The sequence below is a fragment of the Emys orbicularis genome, chromosome 1, assembly GCF_028017835.1.
Source record: "Emys orbicularis isolate rEmyOrb1 chromosome 1, rEmyOrb1.hap1, whole genome shotgun sequence".
In the NCBI taxonomy this organism is placed as follows: Eukaryota; Metazoa; Chordata; order Testudines; family Emydidae; genus Emys; species Emys orbicularis.
Window position 1 is genome coordinate 56,313,827 of NC_088683.1, and position 14,071 is coordinate 56,327,897.

General features: G+C 39.1%; 1 protein-coding gene across 2 annotated transcripts in view; it reads left to right on the forward strand.

Moving 5' to 3' along the window:
* PNPLA8 (patatin like phospholipase domain containing 8) overlaps window positions 1-14,071 on the forward strand; it is a 63,398-nt gene that overhangs the window by 13,581 nt on the left and 35,746 nt on the right. For both annotated transcript variants that reach the window (XM_065415137.1, XM_065415144.1), the window contains 2 exons: window positions 3,218-3,389; window positions 12,874-12,931. In XM_065415137.1, the coding sequence (XP_065271209.1) occupies window positions 3,218-3,389; window positions 12,874-12,931 (230 nt within the window). The remainder of the gene's footprint in view (window positions 1-3,217; window positions 3,390-12,873; window positions 12,932-14,071) is intronic.

Consider the following 14,071-nt stretch of genomic DNA (forward strand, 5'->3'; position numbering starts at 1 on the left):
TCTTTATAATTCTCAAGTTCCTCACATTTTGCTCTGATGTATTCCCTCTTGTCTCATCTAATCTGCCTTTGAATTTGTCTGCTCAAATTTCTTCTATTTTCTCCTGCATTCTTCAGTCTCCAAGCCATTTCCTTTCACCCTGCATGATTTTTTTGCCTACTCAAACACCTTCATCAACTATGGTGCAGTCTGACGCTGACTTTTTGAAATGTGTTTTGGCAGATTCAAGTATGCTAGTTTTCATTTTATTCTTAAATTCATTGGGGGTGGGGGGTTCTCCTCTTTCACCTGTGACAAAGACTCAAACCCATTCTGTACAGAAGTCATGTAGTTTTTGTTGATTTTGAACGAATCCAGATGCATTGGATGCCCCAAAACTCTTATCTTCTTGTTTTTACATTATTTAATGCTAACAGTTTGATGGTCTGACCTGCAGTCTGCACTTGGGAAAGTCTTTGTCCATTGGATACTCAATCTCCCAATATTATTTGATAGTCTGTTTGGTTCTTTGTTGTACCATCAGCTAACCTCCATGTATAAACATGTTTAGGATGTTGGGTGAAGATGGTGTTTGTAATGACCAGATGATTGGAGCCTTCCTCTCTCTTTTTGTAAACAGACTATTGTTCCCATTACTTCTTTATGACCGCATATAGCTCCAGTTTTTGCTTTTAAGTTCCCAGTTACAAGGGTGATGTCTTTGCTTGGTGTTTGAATGAGTGTCTCTTCAAACCATGTGTAGAACCTATGTATTGCGTCATCAGATGCTGCTGTTGGGTCGTAAACCTGTATGATCGACATATTAACTGGCTTAGTTCAAAGGCAAATTATAATGAGTCAATTGTTGATGGGTTCTATCAAAGCGCACACTTGGATATCTCCTTAGATAAGATAAATATAATTCCATATTCTGTTGCTTTCTTGGATCCTGAATAGTATGTGAAATGACCTCTACCATTTATCATCATGAAATGACCTCTACAATTCCATCATAGCTTTGAGATTCCACATACAGCTATCTTACATCTTTCCAATTCTTCGGTCACAATAGCGATCCTCTGGTCATATATACTTTACTCTGATGATTAGTTTATGAAAGTTCAGGTCATTCCTTACCTTCAAGCAAATATCAGGCACTGTATTTCCTGAAGCATTTAGTACACCACCATAACCACAATCAGTACTCTTATATGGTCAGAACCTCTTCCCCAGTGTAATTTATCATGCCTTCTAGCCAGTAAATTAGAAGGCATGTGTGTGGGGGAGGTGTTCCTCACCATTCAGCACCACACATGGATCATGTTACCTTTGTTCTCCCATGTTAGTTCTTGTGAGAGAAAATATAAAAGGTGGTTTGCCATTGCCTTACCTCAGGTTTGTGGCTGCATTGGTTAAATCGTAATTGAATTCTCCAGCCTTTAGATGCCATTACCTCCATCGGCTGTCGCACTACACTCCCCACATGTTCGTCCGTCCAAAGCCATTGATTTTTCCTGAGACTTTGGCCAGTCGCAGGTGGTACCATCTACTTCTATTATGATAGCAGGCTACAATACAGCCTAACCTGACCAGGCAGTATAGATAATATTAATTTGTGAATGCAGGATTTTTCCCTATTACATATTTTCTTTTACTCTGAGAAGTCTAGTTTTTAAATGACTCGAGCAATGGAGCTTTGGCTGCTTCCTTTGGGGAGATTATTCTACTAATTAGACATTTCCTAATAACTATCTCAGTTATATCTAGGACTCTTTTGGGGGGGGATATTGAGCCTAAATTTTCTTTTACCCAATTTAATCTAATTACTCCTAATTTATACCTTTTTGCTTCTCCTTAACAATTTTTCTCCCTCACCAGCATTGAAACTCTTCAGATATTACTAAATTCTCTCCCCACTATCTTAATTGTCTACTAGTCAAATTAAAATCTGTCTCATAATTTTTTTATAAAGGGAAATTATTAACACCCTTTCCCTGATGCTGTGCCTCTACATTTGAGCCCCCAATGGCCTTGTTGTGGGTTTTTGTGGAGGCATGGGAGGGGGAGAGAGGTTCAGTCATAATATCACATTGCCAGTCCATAGCTAATTTGTGGTCCTGCTGTTCTTTATATGTATGCATTTTTTGACATTACTTCTGTCCAAATATTCTCCCCCCCCCTTTTTTTAAATATCTGTAGTTTTACAATATTTTCCTGAACTGCACCAATTTGAATCCAATTTTATTTTATACCCAGATTCCTAATGTCTATACAGTATATAGATTATTTGTGTCCTTGCCCACATTTGCAGTATCGTCTGGTTTACTGTAGTATAAACTCTGCATCTGACTAGAGCTCAGCTTCACTTCAATACATCTATGCTTTTCTTTTGTGCTAGCTGCAAAGTGACTCTAGATTGCAGTGCAAGTAACATTTCTTAGTAATGATAAGGAACGCTCCCTCGGTGTATATGTGTTAACACAGTAGAACAAAAATTCCATGCTGTCATAGATGCTGGTCCTGCCCTTAAAGCCACTGCTGTGATGCACTTGTCAGCATTGTCTCAAGTCCATTCTGTGATATTCTGCAAGCATACTCTTCAAATATCATTGAACCTTTTTTCTCAGCAGTTCAGGGTCAGGCTATTTTGATACACTCTACGTGGCACTATGAATGAATGGCTAACTACAAATCAGTTGCAAATAAATACCGTGTATTACAAAGCACTCTAAACTTTTATTTTTTCAGAGCTTTCCTGGAATCTTTACATCTTTATTTAATATCTTTACTGAACTGATGAGTTTGTTAGACATTCTGTATGTAAAAGGTGAAAAATAAACAGCATGATTTGATTTTAGGCTGTTACATATAGCCTAGACTTCACATGCTAGGTTGCCTTCTCAAATAGAAAAAGAGACTTAACTTGATATTTATATCGTAACTTTTTGCAATAATAAATCAAAGTATATTTTATTGTTTCTTTGACAAAACTTTCTGTAATTTTATTGCTGAAAGTAAAAGCTGTCTCTATCAATTATGTCCCTCCAAACAAATTGATATAATCTTTGAACAAAAAAATGAGCCTGTGACACAAATGTCAATTGATCATACCTTTTAAAGGAAAACATTATAATATGTGAATTATCATTGCTTCTGAAACTTATTATATTAAAATAAGTAATACAGCATCATTGTGTCATCCCAAGTTACATTTAAAATTTTATTTTATTTTTTTCAGGTGCTATATTAGCATTTATGTTGGGGTTATTCCATATCCCTCTGGATGAATGTGAGGAACTGTATCACAAATTAGGATCAGATGTGTTTAAGCAGAATGTCATTGTTGGGACAATGAAAATGGGTTGGAACCATGCATTTTATGACAGTGATATCTGGGAAAAGATGCTCAAGTAAGTTAAAATGGATTTTAAATCATTTCTGAAAATCTGTGATCTCGTTGCTGTTTTAATTGTAAGCAAAAGTTTAAAAACACAGCTCTAAAAGGGCAGGTACATTATACCAATATCTTTTGAAAAGCTGATTGTTTTCATTTAGCCAAAGTATCTGAAAGCCTTTAATACAATCATTCTTCTGTTTCCAGGGAATAAAATGAGCTGTGATTTACAGCTTTCTGATTTTATGCCCATATACTTTCCAACTTTGCTCATTCTGACTCCTTACATGTCTGCTACAAATATTGCTTGCCACATGCTGTGCATTTTCCCTACAGGAAAAGTGCTAAAAGTGAAATAATAGGCTGTGTCAAGCACCCCGCCTCCCATTTTAAATGCTACAGTATGAATCTTCCTACCCATTGCCTTTTTCTTTAAAAAGAAAATAAAAACCACAAAAATATATTGTGATGAAAAGATGTACCTGTTGCTGTGTAAAATCGGTCTATAAAGTGAGGAGCAGTTGGTTTTCTGTGTGTGTAATAACAGATAACAAATTAGGAAATCATTTGTTGAAGAAATGTATTTAGTGTTTTTATATATTAATGTCGGGGGTTTTTTGTGTGTTTTTGTTTTTTTTATTAAATTGCTTCACATTCATATTTAAAATAGTTTTCGTATTCATAATTCATTATATATTTAGAGTGGCTTGCTTTTTGGAAATAGTAAAGTTAAGAAAACCTATGTAAACATTATGGAGGAAAATTGTTTAAATTTTAAACTTTTGGGCTCTTAAAAATGAGAGATAAATAACATTGATTATCTATCAAATAATAATGACAAGCTTCCATATGTAGACTTGCCAATACATTTTAATCCTGATTTTTCAGTACCCATTCTGTTTTGTTCCGTGCCTCTTTTGAGCAGCTTTTATGTCAGCACCCGAGATTGGGTATTGCAATATTATCTTCAGGTATTTACTGGTGAAAGCACTGAGTATTTGTTTAGAGGACATTCTAAAGCTGAGATGGACTAGAACTCCCTATTCGTTACCAGAAAGGATCACTTTCGCTGGGTGCTAACTCTCTCCCTCGATGATAACGTTTCCTTGTAGAAAACACAGCATTACATCTGTGTTAAGACAGTTGAGTATTTGTGAGTCAAGTTTGTCTCAAGCAGGCATCTGTAGATGGTAGAGTAAGGTTGGCTGACACATTTGCTTACCTCAAAAAATTCATGCTCTGGACCATATCTGCGCTACCAAATAGTATCTACTGACGGCAAGTTTGCAACTGTACATAAAGTAGAAGCAACTTGCTACCCAAACAGTAGTATAATGGAGAACTTGTCACATCGTGCTATTCTGGGAAGTCTGTCTTCTGCACTGTTGCTTTGAAAGCCACACAATATTGAAGGTCGCGTCTATTGGTAGAAAATTATACCTGAATTGCTTCACTATCCGGAAGAAGATTGGGGACATAGTTTAATCCTTGAAAACAAATGCTGTTTTAACGCCACATTCAATATTTTAAAGAGATGAAAATGTGGAGCAAACATTTTACAATAACTTCTTTCTTCTCCAGCCTTGCCTGAAATGAAAAATATATGCATCTTCAGGGTTGGCCTTGAATTGGCATAAGATGCCTATTTTGAGTGACAAAGTGTTACAGGTCCAGTCTCTCACCAGCTTGTGATTTTCTGTGGCTTTAGTGGTCCAACTCCTGCATATTTTCAGGTTTAGACAAGATGGAGTCAAGTGACTTGACCCACCTTGGGTTGGGGTATAGGAACACTGCAAGAGCTGCATTGTGGCACATTCTGCATGGAAAGATATCACTTAAATAAGAGCTTTTAGTGATTGCCCATGTGCATTCCACTCTTAGTGTACACGCACAGTTGCCGGAAGTTTTCCCTCGGTGGTACCCATTGGGGTGGCCTGAGCGCCCAGTGCTGCTACATACTGCTGACATTGGTATAAAGAGCCAAGCCAACCTTAATCCCTCCCAGTTCCTTCTTACCACCTGTGATGGAACTGTTCTTCTTGCATTTGCAAGTTCTCTCAGTGGACTGTGCTCTCTTGTATTATAAATAGATAGTTATTAAGGTTATTAGTATTTAGTTAGATTTCTTTTTTTTACGATCTCAGGGTTTCCATCGTGGTGGTATCTGCTGCCAATGAGAGGGAAAGGCAGGGACATCAGGGCACAACCCCCCAAAATCAGAAGACTCAAAGAAGTTAGACCTGTTCGATAGGAAAGTTCATTCTACTGGGCGGTTGCAGCTCAGGATTGAAAACCAGCATGCACTTTTGGGCAGGTATGACTTTAATTTATGGGACTCCATGCTGAAATTTAAAGACATGCTCCCAGAAGATGCTAGGCAGGAGTTCTCCTTGCTAGTGGATGAGGGAAAATTGGTGGTGAGGGCCTCACTGCAAGCTGCTGTAGACATGGCTGACTTGGGCACCTGGTCCATGGCTTCAACAATGGCTGTGCATTGGAGCTCCTGAGTGCAGTCCGTTGGGCTCCCATGGGAGGTCCAACAAGCTATGCAGGATCTGTCCTTCAAAGGATCCTCGCTCTTTTTGGAGCAAACTGATGCTAAGCTCCATGGATTAAAGGACTTGAGGGCAACTGTAAAGTCCCTTGGGTTGTACACCCCAGCCCTTCCAGAAAGCACTTCAGGCCTTAGCAACTCCTCTGGTATTCTATTCCAGTTGTCCGAAAGGACCTGCAGAGAAAGAAGATTATAGGCCTAGACCACCTTTTCCTTCGACCTCTGCTTCAATGCCTGTCCCACCTACACATCCAAGGGGTTCTAAGCAGGTGTTGGGATGGCATGCTTGAGGATGCCATACCAGTTCCCAGGATGCCAAACCCCATTTTTCCTTTGTTTCCCATTTTCTCAATGCTTGGTCCCATATCACCATGGGCTGTTGGGTGCTGAGTGCTATAAAAGTGCTCCGGTTTGTTTCTTCTACTCCCTCCCTGTCCCTCTTTCTCTCACGAAGAACTTCTGGTCCAAGATGTTCAATCTTTCCTTCAGGTGGAAGCCATAGAGGAGGTTCCTCAGAATTTAAGAGGGATGGGTTTCTACTTCCATTATTTCTAATCGCAAAAGCCAAGGGAGATCTCAGGTCTATTTTAGATCTGCATCATCTCAATAGCTATCTCAAAAAGATAAAGTTTTGCATGGTCATCCTGGCATCCATTATTCCCTCTCTGGAGACTGGTACACTGACCTTGGTTTAAGAGATGCCTACTTTCACAAAAAGTTCCTCAGAGTCATAGTGAAGCACTTGCATTACCTGATCACAATGCTTCAGTTTGGCTTACCTGCAGCTCCTCAGGAGTTTACAGAATGTATGACCATTGTAGCATCATTCCTCAAGAGACAAGGAATGCAGATCTACCCTTACTTGGACAACTGACTAGTCAAGGGCTAGTCCAAAACTCAGATTATATCCAGTGATCATTTTATTCAGTCAGCCTTCAAGGCCTTAGGACTACTGATCAATGCAGCCAAGTTTATCGTTTGCTTGGTACAAAGGATAGAGTTTGTAGGGGCTATGTTGGACACTACCCAGGTTAGAGCTTTTCTGCCAGAGTCCATATTCCAAGCTATTTGATCTCTCACGACCAACCTTAAGACTCATCCAACCACAATAGTCTGAAACTGAGAGACTTGTAGGGCACATGGACTTGTGCACATATGTAGTACAACATACGAGGCCGCACGTCAGACCCCTTCAGACGTGGCTGGACTCAGTGTACTCACCAAGTCATCTGCACTTGGACACTGGGCTGACGGTACCTTTGCAGGTTCTAATTTTGCTGAATTGGTGGTTGAATCCTCTCAGCGTTTGTGTGGGTGTTCCCTTCCTCTGCCCTCAGCCATCAATTACTCTGGTTTTAGATATTTCGGCTCCAGGGTGGGGAGCTCACCTAGGGCCCCTCTGAACTCAGGATCTTTGGTCCTCAATGGAACTTGCTCTTCATTTCAATGTCAGAGAGCTCAGGGTGATTCATCTTTCCTGTCATGGTTTCCTACCTCTCATTGCAGGGAAAAACCTGTTTGTCTTTATAGATAACATGGCAGCAATGTTTTACTCAACAGGAAGGGAGGAGCTCAATCATCCCTTCTGTGTCAGAAAGAAATTCACCTGTGGGAATTTTATATAGCCCATTCAATCAACCTCGAGGCCTCATACCTTCCGGGGGCGCAGAACCAGGGTGGATAAAAATCAATGATTTAAAAAAAAAAAAAATCAAAAAATCAGATTTTTTTTTTTTAATTTAAATCGGATTATTTTGATAAAATGCTTTTTGAGGAAAAAATCTATCCAACGATAGTTTTAATTAAGATACATTATAGCTCAAAGATATCTCATCATGGAATAAGGATTATAAATTCTAATTCTATAGTATGAGACAATATATTAATGTAGTGTTTAAGAAAAGTTTTGTAAATGAGTTCCAATAGTTCATGGATTAGGGACCCAATTTTATGGGATTCCAGGGACTTCTGTATAGATTATTTAGCTTAATCTTTCTATCTACCCAGTGGGACTCAGTGCTCAGTCTAGAAGATACCATCAGAGATGCTTAGTTTTGCAGTTCTCAAACTGTCATTTTTTGTCTCCGGAGATAACATGCTTGTTAACAGCAAAAATGTTTTTAAATAATATATAGAGGTGATAAATAACAGACCTCAACCCTATTGTCCCTCTGCAAATGTGTGTACACAGAATCAATCCCTTACCTCTCTCTAAAAGTGCAAAGTTTCAAAAAGTTGAATGAATAGAAGATTGTTGGGGGCGGAATAGATCTGGACAAGGAGAAGAAGTCTGGAAAAAAATGTGAGAAGGGAGGAACAGGCAGTAGAAACAAAAGTGAAACTGTTTGAGCATCATATTCCAGAAGTCTTGAGGTCTTTTTGAGTGTAGCCTTCATTGATTTGAGATCTACCACACCATTCTCTCACTAGAAGGGAAAACCAATAATGGCAGCAGGCCATAAAAGAGACTCAGTTTGGGAATATTTTAATGAAGTTCCTCTACCTGTGGGTAAGACAGGCATGCATGCAAAATGCAAACAGAGCAACAAAGAAATGCAAGGCCTGGTTGCCCGAATGAAACAAATCACTGTTTAAAAATGTATAGTGTGTACCTTCTAAAAATGAAACCTATATCTATCTCTGAGTTGTGAAGAATATGTATTAAGGTTATAACAACCAACAAGAATGCATTTATGTAGAAATCCATGATTAAATCGAGTCTTCCTGACTAGTGATTTAAATCAAATCCACCCTGCGCAGAACGAACTAGCAGATCACCTGAGCAGGTCTTTCTCCAGTCACCGTGAGTGGTCTCTTCATCCAGATGTAGCCAGATACATTTTCCAGCAGTGGGGTACTCCCCAAATTTACCTAATTATGAATAAGTACAACAGAAAATGTCACCAGTTCTGTTCTCTACCAGGCCACAGGACAGATTCCATCTCAGATGCCTTCCTGCTACCCTAGATGGGAAAGCTTTATTTGGCTTTTCCCCCAATCCTACTCCCACATAGAGCACTACTAAAAATCAAGTGGGACCACTCCTGGGTTATAGTAATAGCCACAGCATAACCCTGCTAACACTGGCTCTCTATTCTACTGGATCTCTCAGTGGAGACTCCAATCTCACTCCTGTTGCACCCAGATTTGATCTCTCAGGACCACTGTCGGCTGCTGCACCTGAACCTGCAATCTCTTCATTTGATGTCTTGGAAGTTCCATGGCTAAATCCCAAAGAGCAGGCTTGCTTGGAGCAAGTCCACCAGGTCTTCCTAGATATCAGAAATCCCTCCACCAGGGCCACCTACCTGTCAAAATGAAAGCAGTTCTACATCTGGACTTGTCAAACAAGTCCTCACTGGTACATTCATCCATCGAGGAAAAACTCAACTGTCTGCTGCACCTGAAACAATACAGACTTAGCAATTTTCCTGTATCAGTGTTCACGTGGCAGCAATATCAGCTTTCTGGATAACTGTTCTGTTTTTTTTCTAATGACATGACAATTAGACTCCTTAAAGGCATGGAAAGATTGTACCCTCAACTAAAGGAGCCCATTTCCCCTTGGGATTTGAACTTAGTTTTGTCTAAACGTATGGGATCCTCTAACAGTGTGCTCCTTATTATACCTTTCCTGGAATGTGGTTTTCCTAATTGCTATCACTTCTGCCAGAAGGGTCTCCAAACTGCACATCCTCACATCCAAACCACTGTACACAGTCTTCTTTAAAGATAAGGTGTATTTACAGCCTCTTTCGAGGTTTCTCTTTAAGGTAGTTTCAGATTTTCATATCAATAAATTTACTTGCCTGTATTTTACCCCAAACCATATTCAAATAGGGATGAGCAATGGCTCCGCACACTGGATGTTAAACAAGACCTGTGCCCAAAAACAACCAGGATATTTGGATGCATAAGAAATGGATTGGATAATACAGAAAATATTATGATTCCATTCTGTGAATTAATGGTGCAGCCTTAGTGACGAAACTGTATGCAGTACAAGTCACCTCATTTCAGAAATGATAGAAGAGTTAGAGGAGGCTTAGAAAAGGGTGACCTATTATTTATGTCATGGAAAAACTCTTAAAGGAAGAGAGATTGAAAAGATTGGTATTGTTTCCTTTTGAAAGGAGACATGGGGGCATGACAAAAGTATATAAAATAATGAATAGTATAGAGAAGGTAACCCAAAAACAAGAGGATGCTCAATGAAATTAAAAAATGGGCTAATTCAAAACTAGTAACAGACAATGACTTGAACCATTGGATGAAAATTAGACTGTGGAACTCATTGCCATGGGATGTTGTTGAGGCCGTATGCTTAGCAAGATTCAAAAATTAATTGGACACTTATGTGAATGTTAAGAATATCCAGAGTTATAATAAATAATGCTAACAAATTTGTAGTGGTTGCTGGTGCAACAGTAAACTTTCTCTGCCTGAGTTGGTCTTGAAAAATTACCCAACGTCTACTATCCCAAAGGCTAAGCCTACTTTTTGGGGTGAAATACACCAGTGGTCCAAGCCACACTTCCCAAGGGCAATTCCATATCCCGAGTCTCGCCCAAGCTATGCACCCCTTTTACTTGGTCTTCCACTGGTCCTCTACTTCGATCCGCACAATCTAGTCTCTGTAAACAAATCAATGAATGACCACCCCAAATAAACAGTCAACTCCCCAGCTCTATTGCCCATGGGCAACACAAGCACTCCCCTCTAAGCATTGCGGTTTCTCTACAGGTTAGCAATTGGTACACTCCAGCCCTTGAGCATTTTCCTGGAATGTCCAGTTCCTGGTCCACTGGACACTCAAGGTATTCAGATCTGCTGCTTTCAAAAAATAGGACATCTCAGCTTACCAGTTCCATCTTAGATCAGTGCCCCACTTAACACACAACACTTACGTATGTTTATAGTGAAATCAAGTATTTAAAGAGATTCAAGTAGTAGCAAGTACAAGTATTGGAAAAAAGTGGTTAAATATAAAATAAAATCATAACATTCCTTCTAGAGTGTAGACTGAAATACTGTCATGTATAGTAGAGTAATGCTCCCCCAAAATCATTGCAGCGCTTTACAGCCAGGTTTGGCTGTGATCCATCTCTTCATGAGACACAAATGCTGTCCACTTCCCTCCTAGGTGAAGGACTCCAGTGTTTCTTTGCTTCCCAAAATATACCAGTCCCATACTGTGTCTTTTATTCATCCACAGGAACACTTCCCATGGTGTTTTTTTCGTCTTGTAGATTTCATTTCTTGTAGATTTTCACAATCTCTCATTGTATTCTTTCATGCAAATAGGCATACAATACACTATACCCAATGGCCAGATAGGGAGATAGGTGTCTGCTAGCTCTTGTATGAAAGGAACATGTCTGAGTATGTCACCTCCTGGTGACCTGCTTTAATGTCAAGACCTTAAGAACATAATTTTTGGTATAGATATGTAACTCCTTAAATATTATCCGTACATATGTTTCTCAGTGATTATAACAACCAGTGGGATACCAGACCTTACATGCCACCCTTTGATGAACTATTATGTGTATATCTGACCCAGAGGATCCCTGTAAATACCTATGCACTCCCTGTGCCCTCTGCCAGTTGGCACCAAGCATTGGCTGGGTCACAAAACCACCTTAACTAGTGACTGTGGCAGCACTGGAACTGTCTTTGCAGACTTAGGAAGACAGCACCCCATTGGTTTAAACTTGGGCTGTGTTCAGAAAGTTTTTTTGATTATCAGGAGGGCTAGAATATTTTTATGTAAATGAAATCTTGTATTCTGCAGAAGCTGAGGGAATTTGGCTTGGGCAAGAGCCTACTGTCCGTAACGTGTAGATTTTTCAAGCTCTCCCACAAGAACGTCTATTTTAAGGTGTAAATGAATTTTGTTAGCTGAGACGGAAGATCAGAGGTATCTTCTGATACAAGGCCCTTTGCACAGTGCTGCTTCCATGCTTCTACCCAAACCAGTCTTGGATCATGTAATGAGGTCATCTTCTGACTCAGATGCTGCAGCACTAACCCTAAAGTTGATGTGATGATGGATTCAGCTTTGGATGATTCGCATGGTTTCTCCTTAGCAGTTGGAAGAGTTGTAAAGAATCTATGCAGAATGAAGAATAGATATTTTAACTTCTGTTTTCTTGCTGCATGCTTATATTCTAAAAAAATTGTAATCGTGATGGGTGTTTTTTTTTTTTTTTTTTTTCCCAAGAAGGATGTTTTTATTTCTTGTTTGATAATGGTCAGCACATCAGCAAGAATGACTTTCATTAAAGTAAAACCACTACATTTAAGAATTCCCTTTTCAAGTCCCAAACAGTCAAAGCACCCTAGCACGTTCCTAACTTTAATTACCGGTCCCATTGATTTAAAATTAAGTACATGCTTAAATACTTTGTTGTACTGAGGCCTCAGTCATTCTTTTCAAATCATTTGAATACTGAATTCATCGTTTCCAACTGAGAAGATACAGTGGGTGAAATTTGGGGTCTGTTGAAGTCAATGGCAAAACTCCCATATACTTCAATGCAGCCAGGATTTCACCCTGTGTATTTTAAATAGAAAATACCAGAAGTAAAAGTGGGCATAAATGACTAGTTTTGATTATGCAGTGGTGGGGTAGCCGTGTCGGTCCCAAGATATTAGAGAGACACGGTGGAAGTGATAACAGGCCACTTCACCTTGAATGGTCCCTTGAAATATGTTTTAACTATTTATGCTACACAGTCTGTTCCATCTTGTGTTTAGCTGTGACACACTGAGTAAGTTTCCCAAACCTGAAGAAGAGCTCTGTGTAAGCTCAAAAACTTCTCTCTCACCAACAGAAGTTAGTATAATAAAATATTACCTCTCCCTACTTGTCTCTTTTGACTAATTTATTGTTCTGATGATGCCAAACTGGTAATGCGTTTTCATTTTTTTACCTGTTATATAGAGATAGAATGGGATCGGATCTCATGATTGAAACTGCAAGAAATCCCAGATGTCCTAAGGTAAGTGAAGATTTTCAAAAACTAATATTGTACTGAAAAAAATTTATTAGGAACATATAGCTTTGGGTGACAGTGCCATCACTTGACGAATGTTATTTGTACAAATTGCATGATTTTTTGTAACCTATACTCTGAAAAGTATCTATAAAAACAATCCCCATTTAAAAATTAAAATTCCACAAGATATCGTAAGTATTTGCCAACCCTGCTGTAGTAGTCTTGTACTTCTTAGCTGATTAGTGTCCTGATTTTAGATACATTAATTCCCATGAGATGATGTTTGTGAACCAACTACTAATACATACTTCTCAACTACCCTCGCTTTTATGTCACATCTTGGATTCTACAGAGATTTGCTATTTTGTCCTAGAATCCTTTCAGTGTTTCCTTGCAGTCCTGTGATGTTGGCTGTTAACTTTCTTCCTGTGGGTGGTGTGAGAGAGCTAATAGTCTCTCCCCATTTGATCACCAGGTTTCCTCTTGTCCCTTTGGTAGGTAGTGATCTGTTTGCCTGTAGTATATGAAGGGCACTAATTAATTGAAGGAGTTATATTTAGCACAGCACAAGAGAGAAAAATGAGAAAGGAGAGGGTATTTTGTTTTTGTTATTAGGAAGGAGAAGAAATAAAATAGTACATTTTAGTACAAATAGTAAAGGGAAATCGTGTCTTACTAATCTATTAGAGTTCTTTGAAGGGGTCAACAAACATGTAGACAAGGGGGGTCCAGTGGACATAGTATACTTAGATTTCCAGAAAGCCTTTGACAAGGTCCCTCACCAAAGGCTTATGTAAATTAAGTTGTCATGGGATAAAAGGGAAGGTGCTTTCATGGATTGAGAACTGGTTAAAAGACAGAGAACAAAGGGTAGGAATAAATGGTAAATTCTCAGAATGGAGAGGGGTAACTAGTGGTGTTCCCCAAGGGTCAGTCCTAGGACCAATCCTATTAAACTTATTCATAAATGATCTGGAGAAAGGGGTAAACAGTGAGGTGGCAAAGTTTGCAGACGATACTAAACTGCTCAAGATAGTTAAGACCAAAGCAGACTGTGAAGAACTTCAAAAAGATCTCACAAAACTAAGTGATTGGGCAACAAAATGGCAAATGAAATTTAATGTGGATAAATGAAAAGTAATG